Source organism: Pristis pectinata, chromosome 3 (genome assembly GCF_009764475.1).
Source record: "Pristis pectinata isolate sPriPec2 chromosome 3, sPriPec2.1.pri, whole genome shotgun sequence".
In the NCBI taxonomy this organism is placed as follows: domain Eukaryota; kingdom Metazoa; phylum Chordata; class Chondrichthyes; order Rhinopristiformes; family Pristidae; genus Pristis; species Pristis pectinata.
The window spans coordinates 62,770,652-62,792,107 of NC_067407.1; the positions used below are offsets into that span (position 1 = coordinate 62,770,652).

At 43.3% G+C, this 21,456-nt stretch overlaps 1 protein-coding gene across 1 annotated transcript in view; it reads left to right on the forward strand.

Moving 5' to 3' along the window:
• Positions 1–21,456, forward strand: part of atf6 (activating transcription factor 6) — a 248,852-nt gene that overhangs the window by 166,369 nt on the left and 61,027 nt on the right. Inside the window, exon 15 of the mRNA XM_052012103.1 lies at positions 14,821–14,905. Coding sequence (XP_051868063.1) covers positions 14,821–14,905 — 85 coding nt within the window. The remainder of the gene's footprint in view (positions 1–14,820; positions 14,906–21,456) is intronic.

The window sequence follows — 21,456 nt, forward strand, 5'->3', positions numbered from 1 at the left end:
TGGAGTTGGGACGTTATGTTGCAGTTGTACAAGACGTTGGTGAGGCCACACTGCGAGTATTGTGTCCATTTTTGGTTATCCCGTTATAGGAAAGATGTCATTAAGCTGGAAAGAGTGCAAAGAAAATTTATGAGAATGTTGCCAGACTCAAGGGCTTGAGTTTGCAGGGAGAGGTTGGGCAGGCTACAATTTTATTCCTTGGAATGTAGGGGACTGAGGGGTGGACCTCATCGAGGTGCATGAAATCATGAAGGGCGTAGATAGGGTGAACACTCACAGTCTTTTTCCCAGGGAATGGAATCAAAAACAAGAGGCATAGGTTTAAGCTGAGAGGAGAAAGACCCTAAAAGTACTCAAAGGGCAACTTCCTGCAGAGGGTGATGGATGTATGGAACGAGCTGCCAGAAGAAGTGGTTGAGGCAGGTATATAAACAACATTTAAAAGACAGTGGGCAATTACATGAATAGGAAAGGTTTCGAGGGATATGTGCCAAATGCAGGCAAATGGGCCTTGCTTAGATGGGTGTCTTGGTTATCATTGACGAGTTGAGCTGAAGGTCCTGTTTCCGTGCTGTAGACTCTGACTCTATGATCAGATTGGGATCGGTATATTCCAGAATAGGATGAATTCACAAAGTGTTCAAGAAGTCTTTTTCCAGATCAATATGCTGAGGAGCCAGCAAAGGAACAGACTATTTTAGATCTAATATTGTGTAAAGAGAATTAATTTTTTTTTAATCAAGGAAAGAGTGATCATAATATAATGGAATGCTGTCTACAGACTGAAAGTGATTGAGTTAAATTTGAAACTGTGGCGACTCACCGTCTAGTCGGGCGAAACGGCTCGGCAGTCGGGTCGCGCGGCGTCGGAGCGACGAGGCCCAAGATGGCGGCGGGCCTCGTCTTTCCGAGCGACGGGGAGAACCCGCGCGCGGGAAAGTCCTGATGACGTAGGACTTATGTCATTGCCGGTTGTTTTGGGCGGGAACATTCTCCCTTAAAGGGCCTGCGCAAGGCGGGAAAATAAACCAGTTCTGTTTGGCAATCCTCCAAGTAGAGTCTTGTTTTATTCCGCGGTAGCAACCGCTACATTGGTGACCCCGACGGTCCAAACGGCTTTTGGACCCGCGAAATGGACGACAGCGCAGCAGCCAACGCAGTGGCCCTCAAGCTGCCCACCTTTTGGACACTTCGGCCCAGCGTCTGGTTTGACCAGGCCGAAGCGCAATTCCACCTTCGGCAGATCACCTCCGACTCCACAAAGTACTACCATGTGGTTAGCTCTCTGGACCAAGAGACAGCTGCCCAGGTTGGAGACTTCATCCAGTCGCCTCCGGAGGAAGATAAGTACCCGGCTTTCAAAGACCTTTTGATCCGGACCTTCGGCCTCTCCCGTCGTGAGCGCGCCGCCCGCCTGCTTCATCTGGATGGCCTGGGGGACAGATCCCCATCCGCCCTAATGAATGAGATGCTGGCATTGGCCGAGGGACACAAGCCATGCCTGATGTTCGAACAGGCCTTCCTCGAACAGCTCCCCGATGACATCCACTTGTTGTTAGCTGACGCCGACTTCAGCAACCCCCGTGAGGTGGCCGCCCGGGCAGATGTCCTGTGGAGGGCCAAGCGCGAGAGCGGTTCGTCTGTCAGTCAAATCACCAGGCCGCGAGCCCAACGCCCGCCTCGCCCGGGCCCCAGCAACTGAGCAACCACGCCCCAGGAACGCAGACGACGACGCTGGGTGACCAGCTGTGCTTCTACCATCAGAGGTGGGGTGTGGAGGCCCATCGATGCCGCCCACCCTGCAAGTTTCAGGGAAACGCCAGGGCCAGCCGCCACTGATGGCTACGGCGGCTGGCCGCCGACAGAGCCTCCTCTTCGTTCAGGACAAGAAATCTGGACGGCGTTTCCTCGTTGATACTGGAGCGGAGGTCAGTATTTTGCCCCCGACAGGCCGCGACACTCGTGACAGGCCACCAGGTCCTCTACTCAATGCTGCCAACGGTTACAAACGATACGGTCTTTCGGCACCCGTACGCTTCAATTACACTTTTGGCGGCAGCCGTTTTACCTGGACCTTTACCCTTGCCACCGTCGCCCGACCATCCTCTAGGAGCCGGTTTCCTTCGGGCCCACAACCTGTTAGTCGACCTGCGAAGGAAGCAGTTAGTCCACTCTAGCACTCTCCGGACCTATCCCCTGGGAGAAATCAGCCCACCAGCCCCGCGCCCTGGACTCCATTTCCCTTTCTGGCGACGATTTCGCCAAGCTCCTAGCCGAATTCCCATCGATTTTGGCACCTTTGTTTACAAATTCTAGGCCCACACACGGGGTACGACACCACATCATTACTACAGGGCCACCCCTTCATGCCCGAGCACGATGATTACCTCCAGACAAGCTCCGCCTGGCAAAGGAAGAGTTCCGTCACATGGAGGAGCTGGGGATTGTTCGCAGGTCAGACAGCCCCTGGGCCCTCCCCCCTGCACATGGTCCCCAAAGCCACCGGAGGGTGGAGGCCCTGCGGCGACTACCGCAGGCTGAATGACGCCACCACCCCGGACCGCTATCCCATCCCTTACATCCAGGACTTCGCAGCGAACTTACACGGGGCCCGCATCTTTTCCAAAGTGGACCTCGTTAGGGGATACCACCAAATCCCGGTCCATCCAGATGACGTCCCCCAAAACTGCGATTATCACCCCATTCGGCCTGTTCGAATTCCTTCGGATGCCGTTCGGCCTTAAGAACGCCGCGCAGACCTTCCAGCAGCTGATGGACGCGGTAGGCCGAGACCCTGGACTTCGTGTTCATTTACTTGGACGACATACTGATCGCCCAGCCGTAACCGCCAGGAACACCTTTCCCACCTCCGCCAGCTGTATTCCCGCCTCTGCAATTTCGGCCTCACGATCAACCCGTCCAAGTGCCAATTCGGACTTGACTCTATCGATTTCCTCGGCCACAAAATCACCAGCGACGGGCAAACACCCCTACCCGCCAAGGTGGATGCTATCCGCCATTTTGCCCGCCCCGACACAGTCAAAGGCCTACAGGAATTCCTTGGGATGGTCAACTTTTACCATCGTTTCATCCCTGCAGCAGCCCGTATCATGCGCCCTCTGTTCTCGCTGCTGGCTGGTAAGGGCAAGGACATCACATGGACTGACGAGGGCTGCAGCTGCTTTCGTTAAGGCCAAAGACGCCCTGGCAGATGCCACGATGCTGGTACACCCCAGGACTGACGTCCCGACTGCCCTCACGGTAGACGCGTCCAACACCGCGGTGGGTGGGGTACTGGAACAGCTACTCGAAGGCCGCTGGCAACCCTTGGCATTTTTCAGCAAGCACCTTAGACTGCCCGAACTGAAGTACAGCGCTTTTGATCGGGAACTTCTAGCGCTGTACTGGCGGTCCGGCATTTCCGATACTTTCTAGAAGGCAGGCCTTTCACCGCTTTCACCGATCATAAGCCTCTGTCCTTTGCCTTCTCCAAAGTCTCCGATCCCTGGTCAGCTCGTCAGCAGAGACATTTATCCGACATTTCCGAGTTCACAACTGACATCCAACATGTCTCCGGAAAGGATAATGTCGTTGCTGATGCACTTTCCAGACCAACCATCCACAACCCTATCCTTGGGTGTCGACTACACGGCCCTAGCTGACGCACAGCAAGCCGACGACGAACTGCCCAGCTATCGAACCGCAGTCTCGGGTCTGCAGCTCCGAGATTTCTTGGTTGGTCCAGGTCAGCGGACCCTACTTTGCGACGTTGCGACTGGTCAGTCCCGCCCTATAGTCCCTGCAGCCTGGCGGAGACGCGTTTTTTGACTCCGGTACATGGGTTGGCACACCCGTCCATCAGATCTACTGTCCGACTTTGGTCGCCAGCAAGTTTGTCTGCATGGCCTGCGCAAACAGGTCAGTGAGTGGGCCAGGACTTGTCCGCACTGCCAGACGTCAAAAATCCAGCGACACACCAAGGTCCCACCCACAGCAGTTTGAGCCTACCCGTAGGAGGTTCGACCACATACACGTCGACCTCGTGGGCCCTCTGCCGGTTTCAAGAGGAGCCCGGTACCTCCTTACCATCGTGGACCGGTTCACGAGGTGGCCTGAGGCAACCCCCCTGGCTGACATCACAACTGATTCCTGTGCCCGGGCGCTGCTCACAACTTGGGTCTCACGTTTTGGCGTTCCGGCCCACATCACTTCAGACAGAGGCACCCAATTCACTTCCAGTCTCTGGGCTGCATTAGCGAACCTGCTAGGGACGCAGCTGCACACCACCACGGCCTACCATCCTCAATCAAACGGGTTGGTGGAACGTTTTCCACCGCCATCTGAAATCGGCCTTGATGGCCCGCCTGAAGGGTCCTAACTGGGTTGACGAGCTGCCTTGGGTCCTGCTCGGCATACGCACTGCCCCCAAAGAAGACCTCCTCACTTCGTCAGCTGAGCTTGTATACGGGGCGCCACTAGTTGTCCCCGGGGATTTCATACCTGCCCTTCGGGACCAAGGGGAACAACCCCCAGCAGTCCTACAAAGACTGCGTGAGAAGCTTGGCGCCTTGGCCCCGATTCGCACCTCACGGCACGGTCAAGCCCCATCCTGCCAGCCCAAGGAACTACGGGACTGTAAGTTTGTTTTCGTTCGCAGGGGCACACCTCGGGCGCCATTGCAACGACCATATGAGGGACCGTTCCGAGTCATACGGAATAATGGATCCACTTTTATTTTGGATATTGGAGGCAGGGAACAGGTTTTCACGGCGGACCGCCTCAAACCGGCCCATTTGGATCTGCAACAGCCTGTCGAGGTTGCCACGCCGCGACGCAGAGGCCGCCCCCCTAAGCGGCAGCTGACACAGCCCACGGACCTTGGGGACTGTCTCGCCGGTTCTGGGGGGGGGTTGTGTGGCAACTCACCGTCTAGTCAGGCGAACCGGCTCGGCAGTCGGGTCGCGCCTGGGCGTCGGAGCGACGAGGCCCAAGATGGCGGCAGGCCTCGTCTTTCCGAGCGACGGGGAGAACCCGCGCGCGGGAAAGTCCTGATGACGTAGGACTTACGTCATTGCCAGTTGTTTTGGGCAGGAACATTCTCCCTTAAAGGGCCCGCGCAAGGCGGGAAAATAAACCAGTTCTGTTTGGCAATCCTCCGAGTAGAGTCTTGTTTTATTCCGCGGTAACAACCGCTACAAAACCAGGGTTGAAGTCTAAACAGAGAAGATAGGAATGAAGCACAAATTGAATGTGGTAAATTGGGAAACTTCATTAAAAAGGTGATTGCTTTGCTTCCTGAAAGCAAGGTATTTGCTTACAGAAAATATTTATCACTTTAAGGCAAAAAAAAGCACAACAGAAAAAGTTCAAGATTGTATCAAAGGAAAAGGCTTGTAATGTTGTCAAAAAGAGCAGTAAGCCTGAGGACTGGGGAAATTTCAAAATTCAGATCCAAGACATTGATAAGAAAAAGTAGAACACAAGGGTAGTCTTGTAAGAAAAATTAAAACACTCTGTAAACCCTTCTCTCAATAAAAAGACTCAAACTCCAACTTGGAGAGACAGGAAAAATTGTATTGGGTAATAAGGAAATGGCAGAGAAAGTAGCAAATATTTTCTGTCTGTCTTCATGGAAGAAGACAACATCCCCCTTAGATTTTCTAAACAAAAAAGTGTTGGGGAAATTAGTGGAATTTAAAGCTGGTAAATCCCCAGGACCCAATGACCTGCACCTTGGGGTTTTGAATGAGGTGGCTGTAGAGATAGTGTACTGGTTGTCTTCTATCAAAATTCCATTGATTCTGGAATGGATCCCACAGATTGCAAGATCACCAACTTAACCCCACTATTCATGAAAGGAAGGAGAGCAAAACCAGGGAACTTAGACCAATTAGCCTGACATCAGTACAGAAGATGCAAAAATGTATTATTAAGTGGTAATAGCGCACTCAGAAAATAATAATAGGGCCAGGCAAAGTCAACGTGAATTTATGAGAGAGAAATGATCTTTGATTAATCTGTTTGAGTTTATTTTGAGGTTGTAAATCAGAGAGACAAGGGGGGAACCAGTGGACGTGGTATATTTTGACTTTCAATAAGGTGCCATACAAGAAGTTATTAAGCAAAACTGCAGTGCATGGATTGGGTGTTATATACTGGTATAGACTGAGGATCGGTTGAAGGATGGAAAACAGACTTGGAAGGAATGAGTCATTTGAGGCTATGACTAAGTCGATGCCCCAGAGATTTGGTGTTGTGACTGAAGCTGGTTCATATTTCTTTACGACATTGAAGGAGGCCAGTTCAGCTCATTGAGTGTATGCCTGCTCTCAGATTAATCTTATCCCCTCACCAGTTTTTCCCCCTGTAATCTAATCTCCCCGCATTTCCATCATCTCCACCCCTCAGCAGTTCCAAACCTTCAAATACACACTTGGGTCAACTTACTGTGGCCAGTAAACCTACCAGCCCATATGTCTCTGGAATGTGGGATGAAACCAAAGCACCCAGAGGAAAGCATGCCGTCACAGAAAAAATGTGCAAAGTCCACATGGGCAGCATGGGAGGTCAGGATTGTACCTGGCTGTTTGCAATTTATGTCAACGGTATCGATGAGGAACCAAGTGTAATATGACCAATTTTGCTGATGATACAAAGCTGGGTGATGATGTGACTTGTGGGGGTGCAGAGAGGCTTCAGGGGACCAGAAACTTGTTAAATGAGAGGTCGAGGACATGGAAGATGGAATGTCATGTGGAAAAGCATGAGACCTACTTAGGTGGGAAAAAAAGAAATAGAGTGTTTTTAAATGGTGAAAGATGAAACAATGTTGGTGTTCTGAGTTTCTGATTCAGAACTGCCAATCTTCCAACTTTAGTCCATTCAATATTTCACTTTGAAAAATCAAGAAGGCTGTAGATGTTGGAAATCAAATCAAAAACAGAAAATGCTGGAGTCACTCAACAGGTCTGACAGCATCTGTGGAGAGAGAAGCTAAGTTGACATTTCAGGTAAAGACTGATTTTGCTTTAACTGATTAAAGAAAGATGGAAATCAGGAAGACCTTCATGGAAGAAATGCCATAAGGCCTACAAGAATAGCCGTCGACATTGTAAATTAGAAACTGATATCTCTGGATGTAATTGTAACACTGTTGATGGCCTTCATTTGGCAAAAACCTAATCTCTGGAATTTCTCCTTTGAAACTACCACCCTTTCCCTGTTTGCACCACCCCAAACTACTCCTTTGCATTAAGGACATTGTTTTTCAGCAGTGGTGTTTAGGAAATGTCAAAGTACTTAACATACTCAACATGTAATCGCTGCTGAAACAGAGGAGAGTACATCAACCATTTTGCACACAGCAAGATTCCACATTTAGCAATTATGCAACAACTTTGGTTTAAGGTGAGAGGGGAAAGATTTAATAGGAACCTAAGGGGCAATTTTTCCAAATGGCATGGTATATAGATGGAACGAGCTGCCAGAGGAAGGGATTGAGGCAGGGATAGTAACAACATTTAAAACAATTGGACAGGTATGTGGATAGGAAAAGTTTAGAGGGATTTGGGCCAAACTTGGGCAAATGTGACGAGCTTAGGTGGGCATCTTGGCCGGCACAGAGGAGTTGGGCTGAAGGGCCTGTTTCTGTGCTGTATGACTCTATGACTCTAACTACAAATATTGATTGAGGGATAAGTAGTAGCCATGACAGTGGGAAAATTTACCTGCTCATCAAATTGTGCTCTAAGATCCCATATGCTCATTGGTAGAGTAATGTGGACTCAGTTTAATGTTTCACCTGAAAGAAAGGAAGTATAATTTCATTGAGATTAGAGTTTAAGAAAGGTTGTTGTCTTTTTTGCCCTCATTTTCACATTGCAGGGAAGTGAATAAAATGTTTCTGCAGAAGTTATCACCACATCACTAAGCAGTTAAAGCGCACTTCCAATGAATTATTAACCTCCTGGCAAAAGTTGTAAGGAAGTTCAGCAAGTAGGTTTCTTTTCATGACTATACAAGAAACATTTGTAACTCTGACCCTTCATGTGGTGGATTCACCTTGTCTGAACCAACTGCTACCGTAACCTTAATGACCAGCAGCTTTGCATGACAGTAACATAAGCTTCAGAATGGTTGCAATATGTACGTTGATGGAAGCAGCTTGGCAGTGCTGATGTGAAACAGCTGTGACACAGTAACATCTCTGCTGACGTGGCCGAGTTGATGAGAATCAAGTTTGGGCAGCTGTCTGCTGTATGAATTTCTGTTCCAAGTGTATGGAGCCACTTGTGCAAAAATACACCAAACACATAAAAGCAAACATTTTGTTTTGAATGTGCAAACAACCATTTTACATTGATTTTTTTCATGATGTAAGCATTACTGATAAAACCAGCATTTATTCTCCATTCCCGAATGGCCTGGGGAAGATAGTGGTAAGCCACCTTGAACTTCTTTCGCCCTTCTGTTGAAAGTCCTCACTCACACGGTGCTTTTGGGTAAGGACTAGAGATAAAGAAAATGTTGCATTACTCAGACTTAATGTACTTCATTCTGGAATACACTTGGCTGGTGTTAAATGTTGTGCAAAAGCTAAAAACCTAAATATTTTTTTCTTTCAGAAAATAAAGGCACAGCACTCTTAATGTGTGCAGCAGTAATCAAGATTCATTGCCTAAGGACAGAAAGAACAGTTCTTTATCTTACAATATTTTTTAAATTACACCTCGGGCAATTGCACAACATAACTGTAGAAGTGAGAAAATGCTTTCCGTGCCACATATGACAGTGAGACAGTGCCAATTTAACCAGACCTAACATAACAATTGGGAGTATTAAAAGAATGCAGCTATTCCACTTGCCTTGAATGAAAGGGAGCGTCAATCACGAAGGATAAAATTTTTAAATCAATCTATTTCAGAGAGGGGGAAAGTTACTGAGAAAAGGGTCATTCTTATACAAGGCTTTCTAATTTAACAGTTTTAATTATGGGGCAGGCATTTCTACATTTGTATGTATGTTGTTCATACAGTAAATATTTTTGCTATTATTCAATATGTTACTGATCAAAACTGAAAATTCCTTGTGCAAAATTGAAAAAATGCTTTTATCACACAAACTCTGGCAAGACATCAGCCAACTGCACTAATTGTAGATAATTACATATTTCTATAAGCAATTTTTTTAACCATATGTCTTTTGGGATGTGGACTAAAAGCAGGGGTTAGGTTCCAGATCATCATTAAATGGTGGTTAAAATGACTCTTATGTTGCCATGAAGCATTGTTGATCTTTTTGATATATTGTTTTAAAAGCTTGGCAATCAGTGGGTTTTCAAACATCTTTTTGTAGTTGTTTCCTCTCCAGATATCTGGAGAGTGTGCCAGGACTTTGTTTGTCTGTTTGTTTAAGAGCAAGTGGCATTTGCATACGAACAGAAACATTAAGTTGTCTTGTACCAAGCTGACGCACTTGACGTGGTTTTACACAATCAGTCCCATACCTCGCTGCAAAAATGAACTCCTCCCCCCAACTACATACTATTTTCCTGCTCCGTACATTGGTTAGGTGATTGCCTTGCTTATGCTGACTTCCTTTAATGCAATCCCGACGTCAACCAAGAAGTTCACATGGATGTTTTCCACTCAGTTAATTCCCTTTTTTTTCATTTCCTTTCCATCCAAAATACCTTCGTCTAGGTATTTTGGTTGGAAAGGAAATATGGATTCAAAATACTCAGTGGCACAGCAGTTGGCACTGTTCGGTACAGCTCTAGCAAACCAGGGTTTGATCCTGACCTTCGATGCAGTCTGTATGGAGTTGGCACAATCTATCTGTGACTGTGGATTTCTCCTGGGTGCTCCAGTTTCCTTCCACGTCCCAAGGATGTGCTGGTTAGTTAATTGGCTGCTATAAATTACCCTTTAGTGGGGTAGGTGGCATAAAAATCATATCACAGGATCATAATGTAGGTAGGTGCCAGGAAAATTGGGGAGAGTTGATGGGCATGTGATAGGGTGTAAGTTACAGGGAAATAAGTGGGTAAGTGGGACTGATGTGGATGCTTTCAGACTTGAGATAGATCCAATGGACAGAATGGCCTCGTGGTAATAAAATAATATGAGAAGACCTGATGCAACAGAGAACTGAAGTCAATTCATTACTTTAACATGAAAGAGGAAAGTGTTGCTCCATCTCTTCAAGCAGCTTGTTTTGAAAGGCAATGAAAATGATGCACCCCAGATCAAAGATAAAGCTGCAGATTTTGGAATAAAAAGGAAACCTGAATTCATGAGAGACTGAGAAAGAAGTTAGTTCATAGTTTCTGGGATCCATGGGTTGTCACTGCTGAATATATTGTAGGTCAAGATGGTGGCCAACTGGTTAAAAGTAGTTTGTGGCAAAACAAGCCAACATACATCCTGACCCAAAACGTTGACCGCCTGCTTTTCTCCACGGATGCTGCCCGGTCTGCTGAGTTCCTCCAGCATCATAGTGTTGTTCATCCAGATTCCAGCATCTGCAGTCCTTTGTTTCTCAACATACATTCTTTTGAGAACTGGAACAAAAAATGAACTGCTGGAAGAACTCAGCGGGTTAAGTAGGATCTGTGGAAGCAAAAGGACGGTCAACGTTTCCGGTCGAGGCACTGCATCAGGCCATCGCTGCTGAGTTCTTCCAACAGTTTGTTTTATGCTCCAGATTCCAGTATTTGCAGTCTGTTGAGTCTCCGTTGAGTATTGGTTTTGGTATCTTTTTCATGTTTCTCTTCAAAATCTTATTGTGAGTTATACTACTTGTCCTTACAATGCTACAAGAAAACCTCAAATCTATCTGGTACATTATCTGGCAATGGGAGAGGTTCTCAATGAATATTTCTCATCTGTTTTGCCATGTAGAAAGACATGAAGACTTCAGAGCTTGAGATAGTTGATGGGGATGTCTGGGGGATAGTCTGCATTACAGCAGAGGAGGTGCCAGATGCCTTAAAACTTGTAAAGGTAGATAAATCTCCAGGGCCTGATCTGGTATATACAAGAACACTGTGGGAAACTAGAGAAGAAATTGCGGGAGCCCTGGCTGAGATGTGTGCATCATCATTAGCCACAGGTGAGATGCCAGAAGACTGGAGGGTTGCTAATGTTGTGCCTTTATTTAATGAGGGCTGCAAAGATAAACGTGGGAATTATAGACCAGTGAGCCTAACATCTCTGGTAGGCAAGCAACTGGAGGGGATTCTGAGGGATAAGATATACATGCATTTGGAAAGACAGGTTGATAAGGGATAGTCAGCACGGCTTTGTGAGTGGGAGATCATGTCTCATGAATTTTTTGAAGAAGTAACCAAGAAGGTCGATGAGGGCATGGTAGTCGATGTAACCTATCTAGTCTTTAGTAATGCCTTTGATAAGGTTCTGAATGGTATGCTGCAATGGAAAGTTAGATCGCATGGGATCCAGGGAGAGCTAGCTAATTGGCTTGATGGAAGGAAGCAAAGAGGGTGATGGTGGAAGGTTGTTTTCAGAACTGGAGGCCCATGGCTAGTGGTGTGCCTTAGGGTTTGGTGCTAGGCCCATTGTAATTTGTAATCTATATCAACAGTTTGGATGAGAATGTACAAGGCATGTTTAGTAAGCTTGCAGATGACACTAAAATAGGTGGTGCCATAGTCAGTGAAGTTGATGATAAAGAATTACAGCGAGATCTTGATCAGCTGGGTAACTGGGCCAAGGAATGGCAAATGGAGTTTAATTCAGATGTGCTTCTTTAGGAAGAAATATCAAGATAGAAATTTCACAGTAAACGGTAGGGCCCTGGGAAGTTCTGTCAAACAGAGGTGCCGAGGAGTACTTGGTCCTCGGTTGAAGGAGGCTTTTGGCACACTGACCTTGGTCAGTCAGGGAACTGAGTAGAAGTTGGGATGTAATGTTACAGTTGTAACAAGACACTGATGAGGCCGCATTTGGAGTATTGTGCTCAGTTTTGGTCACCTTGCTAAAGGAAAGGTGCCACCAAGCTGGAAAGAGTGCACAAAAGATTTACGAGGATTTTGTCAGGACTCAAAAGACTGAGTTATGTAGAGAGGTTGGACGGGTTAGGACTTTGTGCATTGGAGTGTTTGAGATTGAGGGGTGATCTTCTGGACGTATATAAAATCATGAGGGGCAGAGAGACAGTGAACGCGCACAGTCATTTTCCCAGTGATGGGGAATCAAGAACTGGAAAGCAAAGGCTTAAGGTGAGAGGGGAAAGATTTAATAGGAACCTGAGGGGCAACTTTTCCACCCAGAGGGTGGTCCATATATGGAATGAGCTGCCAGAGGAAGTGGTTGAGACAGATACTTTAAGAACATTTGAAAGACAATTGTACAGGTACATAGATAGGAAGGGTTTAGAGGGATATGGGCCAAATGCAGGCAAATGGGACTAGCTTGGATGGGCATTTTGATTGGCATGGATCATTTGGGCCAAAGGGCCTGTCTCCGTGCTGTATAACTCTATGACTTTATCTCCCATACCTTCAGCTGCCTTACAAAATTGTCAATTTACCACTTCTCGTTAATCATAAGCTTTCAGATACAGGGAAATTCATTTTAACCCCGCAAACTAATCAGTGGCATGAGCTGATGTATTTATATTACATTTAGTGACAGACTTTACTCTGAGTGCCTTTTATTTGGTAAGGGTTATGGGGCTTAAATCATTCCTTACCTGTATATGGATTAGAGCCATCAGAGGTACGTTGTAATAACCATGGTGCATGGCTACACCAAATTCAACAAAACCAAGGTTTTTAGGGAAAATTTCAACTGATAAATTGATTTTGCACAAGCAAATAAAATGGCACAACTCCACTCCTTGTAAACTTTGCCTGGAATTTGCACACTTAATACAGTTAAAGGTTCAATCACCAAGTTTAAAAAATATCAATTAAAAAAATCCACAAGCACCAGTTGTTAAAAATCTTTCTGAATATGAGTAATTTTAAAACACTGGCATTGAAATCCAGGATTCTGCTGACAGTAGTTAAACACGAGTGTTATGATTTAGTGATGCCTGCAGACTTGAACTTTATTCCCGCCTTGTACCATAATGTTCAGCCACATAACTAACATTGCATGATGGCAACGTTTGTTAAATAACTCCAAGGGGCATTATGAGAATGCAGACAGCCTGGGATAACAGGGGAGAAAGATTGTTAAAAATGAGAAAATAGTGTAATGTAGAGAGCTACTATTTTGTTGCTTAGTAACAAGTAGTATTTTTCATTCCAGTTCAGAATGGAAAATGAGGATGATTGACAATTGGAACACATTCCCAATTCCTGTGCCATGTTGTAATGTGCGAAGTCGACAGTACAATTTATCTTATCCTTGTGGGATAAAGATAGTGTTTACTTGAAAGAACTTAATGTTTTGAAACCAGTTTTTCTTTGATTTATCAAAGCAATGGCTCAAAAATTTGATCATTTATGTATCTAAGAATGTAAAATTGACTTTGTTCAGTAACTGTGAACTACTTTACCTACATTTTATGCTCATTATACAGGTGTAGGTTAGAAGAAATAGTTTCTGTATATAATTTGTTTCCAAAAAGAGTTGAATGAGAATGTAAAGAAAGAAAAAAATTGAATGTATAAGGTGCTTTCCATTGTCTGAGAAAAATTGTAAATTAGCAGAGGTAAATTCAAAATTAAATTGGAGACAGAAATAGTTCGAAAGATTGAATTATAGAGATTGAAATTTTGTTTCTCTAAAATCTCCTCACAATTAAAACATGAAGAAATGAGACAGCTCACTCGAAATAATTAATTTTAGTGCTTATATGAATGTTTGGCAGTCATTGGCACTCACCATGTTGTTTAAAAAATACGTAGACTGAAAATGACATTGTGATTTTAGCTCTTCTCCACAGGAGCCACACTGTTCACTGCATTTCATCTCACTAGTGAAGCACAAAGTGAGATACCATTTTGGGATATTTGTATTTGGGTGTTCATCTGCCCTTTACCTGAAGCTGTTATGTCTGTTGTACATAAATAATACAATGCCATTTGCCTCGCTGCTACTTTGGCAAAAAAATTTGTCTGTTTATTTGGTTCTTTTTGCTGGAAGCTTTGAGCACAAGCCGTTCTGGGCACTGTCTTACTTGTATTTGTTTGAAAAGAAGTTTCTCTATTCGTTCATGCCTTAAAGGAGACTTAGTAGCTGAATGAAGTATGTTCACAAGCCATTCCATGTGGTTGCAAACACTGGATCAGTTGGTTATTCTCTGGCTCAAAGTAGAAATGAGATACACACTGGAAGTTACTGAAGTAGAGTAGCACTCGGGCTTGAGGATTCAAGGCATTGAGGGGAACAATCGACCATGATTTGCATTGCCGATAACGGCACATGCAGATGTGAGGCATTCAGGCCATCACAGTCAAGCAGTGTTTCAATGCTCATTGTGTCAAATCATCGATTCCAAATGGTGACTTCATGTTACAGGATCACTGTTGTAACCGATGAACTGGGAACCCAACAAGAATATGAGCTTTTAGCTGAGGGGCTGAGAAAACTGGAGGGAAGGTTGGAAACGGCTTTATTTGGCTGGACTTCAAGTTTCCAGATCAAACTAAATGGATGAATAGAAGGATTACCCATTTTCAATCATATGGGCTTTAACATGTCATTAGCTAATTCATTTAATAAACTAAGGATTAATTTATGAACATTAAATAAAATTAAGACTGAATTTATGTTCCAAATTAAGAATTGCATCTTACCTTTTGATATTGATGGAATGCATTGTGAAACTATTTTATCTGTTTTTCAGGATCATTTTTTGCTGCCAGCTATCAGCCATAACAAGACAACCAGACCAAAAATCTCTCTTGTTCTACCAGCAATGAACATTGATGGTAAGTGGTGCACACTTCAGTGGAGGATTAATACAGTAGACAACTATCCAAGTATTAATTCTCACAGGTATATGATGTACATTTGGACCTTCAGCAAAAACCTGCATGCAGGAAACTTGGAGATACGATAAACCAGAGAGAAAAAAAATCAAAGGAATGAGAGAGGAAGAATATCAGTTACTGTTAATGTCCTATGTTTTATCTGAGTTAGAACATTTGTCCTTGATTTAAAATAAAAATTACAAGTCATGATATTACAGATCAGTTAATGAAACACAAGGGGAGAGAGTGCTTCAAAGAAGTCCATTGGATTCCGCAATTACTTATTGACAAGGGTATAGTGCTAGAACCATGTGGAGTGGAGCATAACAGCTGCCTGTCTGTACACATGTTCCCACAAATAGCATTATGACAGATTCGTCTGATTTTTTTTTACTTCCTTTGATTGAGAGATAAAGATTGTTCAGGAGAATGGTGACTACATTTCAAAGGTACTTCATTAGCTCTGGGACATCCTATGATCATATATATATATATACAGGTGCCATAGAAACAAGAAATGCAAGCCTTTTGTTCCCATCTCTGTCATTTGCTATTCGTAGACGTTTTGATACAGTCTTCTGAATCCCCAGAAACGAAGATAGAATCCAGTTTTCTAACTCTTCTTGCCTCTACTTGCAATTCACAGAAGGTAAATTAGATGTTCACTTCATAAAACTAAATTTAAAAAAAAGGAAAAGATGGATTTTTTCTGAACTGTGAAGGCTATTTTATCCAACCTTATTTTTTCAGAGTGGGATCGGTTAATCTCATTGTCTAATTCTTTTGAAAATCACTGCTTATTGTCTGTTGAATGTTTGTCACCACAGAGGACTATTTACCTCTGTAATCATGATGGCAAAATAGGTGCAGCTGTTCTCATCTCTCATTAAAGCTGTGTTTCATGCATGTCTCTGTTGACCCCCTGGACCCGAAAGTTTGTGTGCTGTGGAGGAGCAGCAGGTTAGAATCTGTCGCTCTTTTATTGTTGAATTACTTGGAAACAATGACATCTGGTGAATTATTGTCTATTTTAAAAATGAAAGCTGCTGGATTTGTGCCATATCTTGGGTAAATAATAAAAAAAAAAGTAGTTGAAAATGTCAACCACAGATTGCTGATTTAGTCCGGTCAAGACAGAGTGCTTTATTTTCTTCTGGTGGTGCCACCTGTTTACAGTTTTAATTCCTACTTTGTGAAGTGGAAAACATTTTGCTGTGTGATTTTTTTTGTGAACCATGCTGAGGGACATGTACCAATTGCCCATTGTGTAGGATGTAGTAGGTTACAAAGAATCAGAAGAGATGAAATGAACTAATAGTGAGGATACTTTCCTTGTGTGGACAATGGGAAGAGGACACAACAGCACAGTGAAGAATTCAATCATTCAGTTTTCAGGAAAGAAAGAGTTGGAGGAAACTGCATCTGGAGGCCATCCACTCATTACACTGGCTTGTTACACTGGACAGTAGCTGTTTCCTTGGTTGTTTTCTGCCTGTTTCCATCACATGTTTTATCATTTTCAAAAATGCTTCAGTTCCTGCAGTAATAGTCTCTATTAAATGGAGTCATTCAACACTATATGTTGGTTTTGAATTCACTTTCCCTGCAAGTTCTAGCCAAGCCTGCAGTTTCCCCCCTCAAATTTTTGTACTCCTCTGCCTCTGAGCCAAGGGTCTTATTTTATTCTTGTTATTTTTTGCCTGCTAGTTGCCATAGTGTGCATGACATGGATAGATGGCAGTAGAAAGGTTTTTATTTTTGTATTGTTTTACATAGTCTTTATTAAAATCAAAAATGATGGAAATCTGGAATAAAAACTGAAAATGCAGGAAATGCTCAGCAGGTCAATCAGCAAATTGGAAAAAGAAATGGAGTTAATGTATCAGGTCAATTCCAAAGGGTCTTTTTCCTCTTTCCACATATTCTGTCTGGTCTACTGAGGTATTTTCTGTTTTTATCTTAGTCTATTTTAAATTTCATTATTTTAGTGTTGTCGGATTCTTTGGAAGAAGAATTGAAGCAATGCACCATTTATTTCTACTTCCATTATGTTTGTGTTTTGGGGTGAAAGGTTTTAGACTATGACAACATGTGGATCAAATTGCTTTTGTAAAAATGTATTTACTGGATGTGCATCATCAGATAGGATGTTCCAAGATTTGGACCCAGCTCCAAGGAAAGGATATATATTTAAAATCTGGATGTGTGTGGTTTAGAGAAGAATTTGTAGGCAGTGATGTTCCCTTGCACCTGCTGCTGCCTGCCTCTTGGGCAGTTGCCAGTTTGGGAATTGCTTTTGGCATAGCCTAGGTAACTAACCACTGAAGCATTTTATAGACAGTGCAGGGCATTCCAGTATCTGAATGCTTAGGATGATGGATGAAGTGATAATAAAGTGGATTGCTTTATCCTAATAGTGCTGAGCTCACTGCTTTGTAAATGAGGCAAATATGCCTTTTACATCTGCACTTGCTATGTTTAAAAACTGATATTGGACACAGTATGGAAGTTCTGTTTTACAACAGACTGTGTGTGCATGGTCATGTCATGATGGGGATGAAATACAATGAGCAACTTGACTAACTGGGACAGACAACTGAAGATTAAACCTGGGACTGAGGAGTGTGATATTTCATCATAAGTGTCCCTGTAGTAACTAAATTGGCAGAAATCTTGTTGAATGTTATAATTTTGATATTCAGTTCGACGAAATGGCTTTCACAGAAAGAACCTCAAGGCTACTGGAAAAAAATATTAAAGCAGATGTCAACTAGAAAAGTTAAAATCCAGGTAAATTGTGTCTAGTTGTATCTGTTCACTAAACAAAGCTAATGTCCAATCGCACACTTTCAAATAATTTTCATTCAAAATGAGCTCATTTCAGACTATGATGTTAACAGAGTCATCTTAAAATTTAAAATGATAAAAAAATGTGCTGGGCAAATATTTGTGCCCTTAATTTAGTGAGGGGTATTATCTATGGATTTAGGACTGCAAAATGCTGCCTGATCAAATTCTTGATGGCAAAAATTGAGGTACAGATGTACGTAGTCTAATATCCTCAGAATAACTTTTGTTTGCACTTAAGTTTTGGAAACAGGACACACACAAAATATTTAAGGGGGGGATAATCTTCAGGAGAAATAACTGGTAAAGTATAGGAAGCAAAGAAATGTAAGACAAGGTCATGTTGTGAATTGAAGGCCTGTACAGATCAAGTGCTTGGAAATATATTGTTTCCATTCCATGCTAGTGACCAAGATATTGATTTCAAATGCAAACTTAGCAAATTTGCTAAAATAGGGAAATATTACAGAAGGAGGATGCAACACAAAATTTACAGATAGGTTTGGAGCAGTTATCTGTTGCAAAAATTATATGCAAATGCAACAATGTGCCTAACATATACTCCATATTGTTTGACAAAGATGTACTTCCCGGGTGTCCAATGAATATAACATGAATTGGCAGAGAGATACTTTGTGGAGTTATTAGAGGTATTAACTATCAATGTCTAGACATGAGAGATCATTTTTTTTTAAAACAAATGGAATTATAAGTTGTATTGTCAGACCTAAAGTGTTCCTTCAGATTACGCCAAGAAAATGGGAACAGGCTTGGAAGTAAATTAGTGAAAAAATATTTAAAATAGACATGTGAGAAAAATACAAGAATGAAAAATATGTGGCATAATCTGCTGTGAGGGAAGTAAAACCCAAACCATTTGGCACATTGGATATACAGCTGGATATGATCATGGTAGAGTTAAGGTATGGAAGGTACAAGTTTCAATGCACTTGTGGTCTTTTATCATTGTTGACCTCCTTTACATTCTTAATTAAGTCACATTGAACTGTGCAAATTATTTGACAAAATTAAAAATTATCTGAAAAAAAACAAAATAGTAGCAGTAATACTGTACAAATCTATTAAGAGATGGGTGGTGTAACCGGATGTTGCACAGCTCTCACCACTGGAATTATACATCTGGTGCAGATGCAGAGGGCGCAAACTTTCTGTGGTGGTGCAGGTGTCTAAAGCTGTGAGTTGTGACCCAAGTGTAGTCCATGCAGGGATTGACTTTACCATTGTAGCTGCTCCAGTGATCAGTGTGCTTTAAGGTCACTTGGCTTTCAACAGTGAGGCTGCATGATTTCCAGAAACCTGCAGCTTGCCGTCAGGAAGGAAAACCTTGCTTTCCCACAGAACTTGAAGCCAATCGTCCCACACAACTGCTCTGTCAGCTGCAATTAACTAATTGAGGATGCACTGGGGAAAAAAATCTGAGACATAATGTGAAATTTGCACCCCATCTTTCATAAATAAAATGTAAGATTCTTGTTCAAGATCTACAACTATCTGGAAAGTCTGAACAAACTGTGGCTCTTTACACTGGAAAAGCAGAACCAGCGGAAGCCTTAAAAATCTTGAAGGGATTTAATTGGATAAGTGCAGAGAAGATACTTCTGAGATTCCACAGTTCGGGTTCATAAATACAAAATAGCCACTAATCGGCTTATTGAGGAATTCAAGTGAAACTTCATTATCCAGAAAGCAGTGAGAAGGTTGAACTCAAATTAGTTAACAGCACATTAATTTTAGTGTAACCAAGGTAAATCCATAAGGAAAAAGAAATGCAAGGATAAGTTGATAAGATATGATGAAGCAAGATTGTACTGGGCTCATGGAAAACAAATACAAGCTTAGAGCAGTTGTGCTAATGGCTTGTTCCTGTGTTTTTAAAAATGGGTTGTGATATGTAGAGCTGAGTGTAATTTTGAAAAATCTCCTTTTCTGCTCAGCAGAGTAAAGTGAGCTCATTAAGCCAGATGTCACAACTAATTTATGTACAATTTAAAAGCTGCTTTTTAATTATGTTTAACTTTTTTCTTTTCAAAATTCTTGAAATCGTAGCTTGGGTTCAGATGGTTAATGATGAATGCTATTTGTAGTTTATCTTTTGCTTTGTAGGGTTCAGTCACGTTGAGGAAATCTGCAATATTTACCTTAAACTTCGTTGAAATGGTTAAATAGCAGCATTGTACACTGTATCTCTATTGCAGGGGCAAATATTCAGAGGAGTAACAGAGAAGCACAAAAACTACGGGGAAGTTTAATTATCCCTATGTAAATTGAGCTGGTAAAAGAATTAAGGGCAAAGGAATTGAATTGTTTCTAGAGTATTCCATGATTCAAGACCTTTCATCTGGACCTGTCTTCACCTGAAACTCCAACAGTCCATTTCCCTCTACAGCTGCTGCCTGACCTGCTGAGTTCCTCCAGCAGCTTGGTTTTTTTGTACCATCTTTGGAAAAACTCCCTTTCAGAAGTCAAATTTATGCCAGCTGAGTACAGAAGAACTGCCACTTTTTTAGGGTTCGTGACCCCTGAAGGTTAGGTTTGGTAAGGTCAACTGGAGGATGATCCTGGCAAAATGGACTAGCACAGGAATTTTGCTCAATCTTCTGTGACCGTCCGGTGGCCATCCACTTCAATTCTACATCCCACTCCCATACCGATATGTCGATCCACAGCCTCCCCTGCTGCCACATTGAGGCCAGATGTAGGTTGGAGGAACAACACCTTATATTTTGCCTTGGTAGTCTCCAACCTGACGGCTTCAACATCGATTTCTCTAACTTAAGGTAACCCCTCACCTCTTCTTCCCCTCTTTTTTTCCCTTCCTCCTTTGTCTTCCCTCATTTCTGAGGCCCTCTTCCTCCCCCTCTTTCCCCTTCTCCCACCTTCATGACCTGCCCAACCCTTCCCCCCCCTCATGACCTGCCTATCTATTCCCTACCCCCTTCCCTTTGTTCCATGGTCCACTGCCGTCTCCTACTGGATTCCTCCTCCTTCAGCCCTTTGCCTCTCCTACCTATCGCCTCTCAGCTTCTTACTTCTCCCCTCCTCCCCCACCTACCTACCTTCCCCCTCTCACCCAGACTCACCTATCATCTGCCTGCATGTACTCCTCCCCCAACCTTCTTATTCCGGCTTCTGCCCCCTTCCTTTCCAGTCCTGATGAAGAGTCTCGACTTGAAATGTCGTCTGTTTATTTCTTTCCAAAGATTCTGCTTGACTTGCTGAGTTCCTCCAGCATTTTGTGTGTGTTGTTCTGTGAGTGTTTGTTTGGTCTGTGTTTGAATGGGTAAAATGAATAAAAAATCACCACAACACAATGGGTGTGCTCCTCAGCCAACCTTTTGGGCGTTCACAAAACATTGTATTCCAAAGGAAACTAATCTAGATCTCATAATGAACAGTTACCTGCTTGCAAATGTAAGAGGCATCAAACTCTTCGGCACAGAAGTGGTAGTGGCAGTACAGACAAGCTGTGGAAGTTCTGGCTCTCGCGCCCTCATTCCTGTTTCATCACCAGATTTCAACAGAAGAGGCTCAAGGAAATGAGAACATAAATAATGAGGTGTTAACTGCCAAAACATTTTTAGTTTATGACTCCCTTTGTGGTAGCCAGCTAAAACTAATGCCAATGCTGAATGCTGATTTCT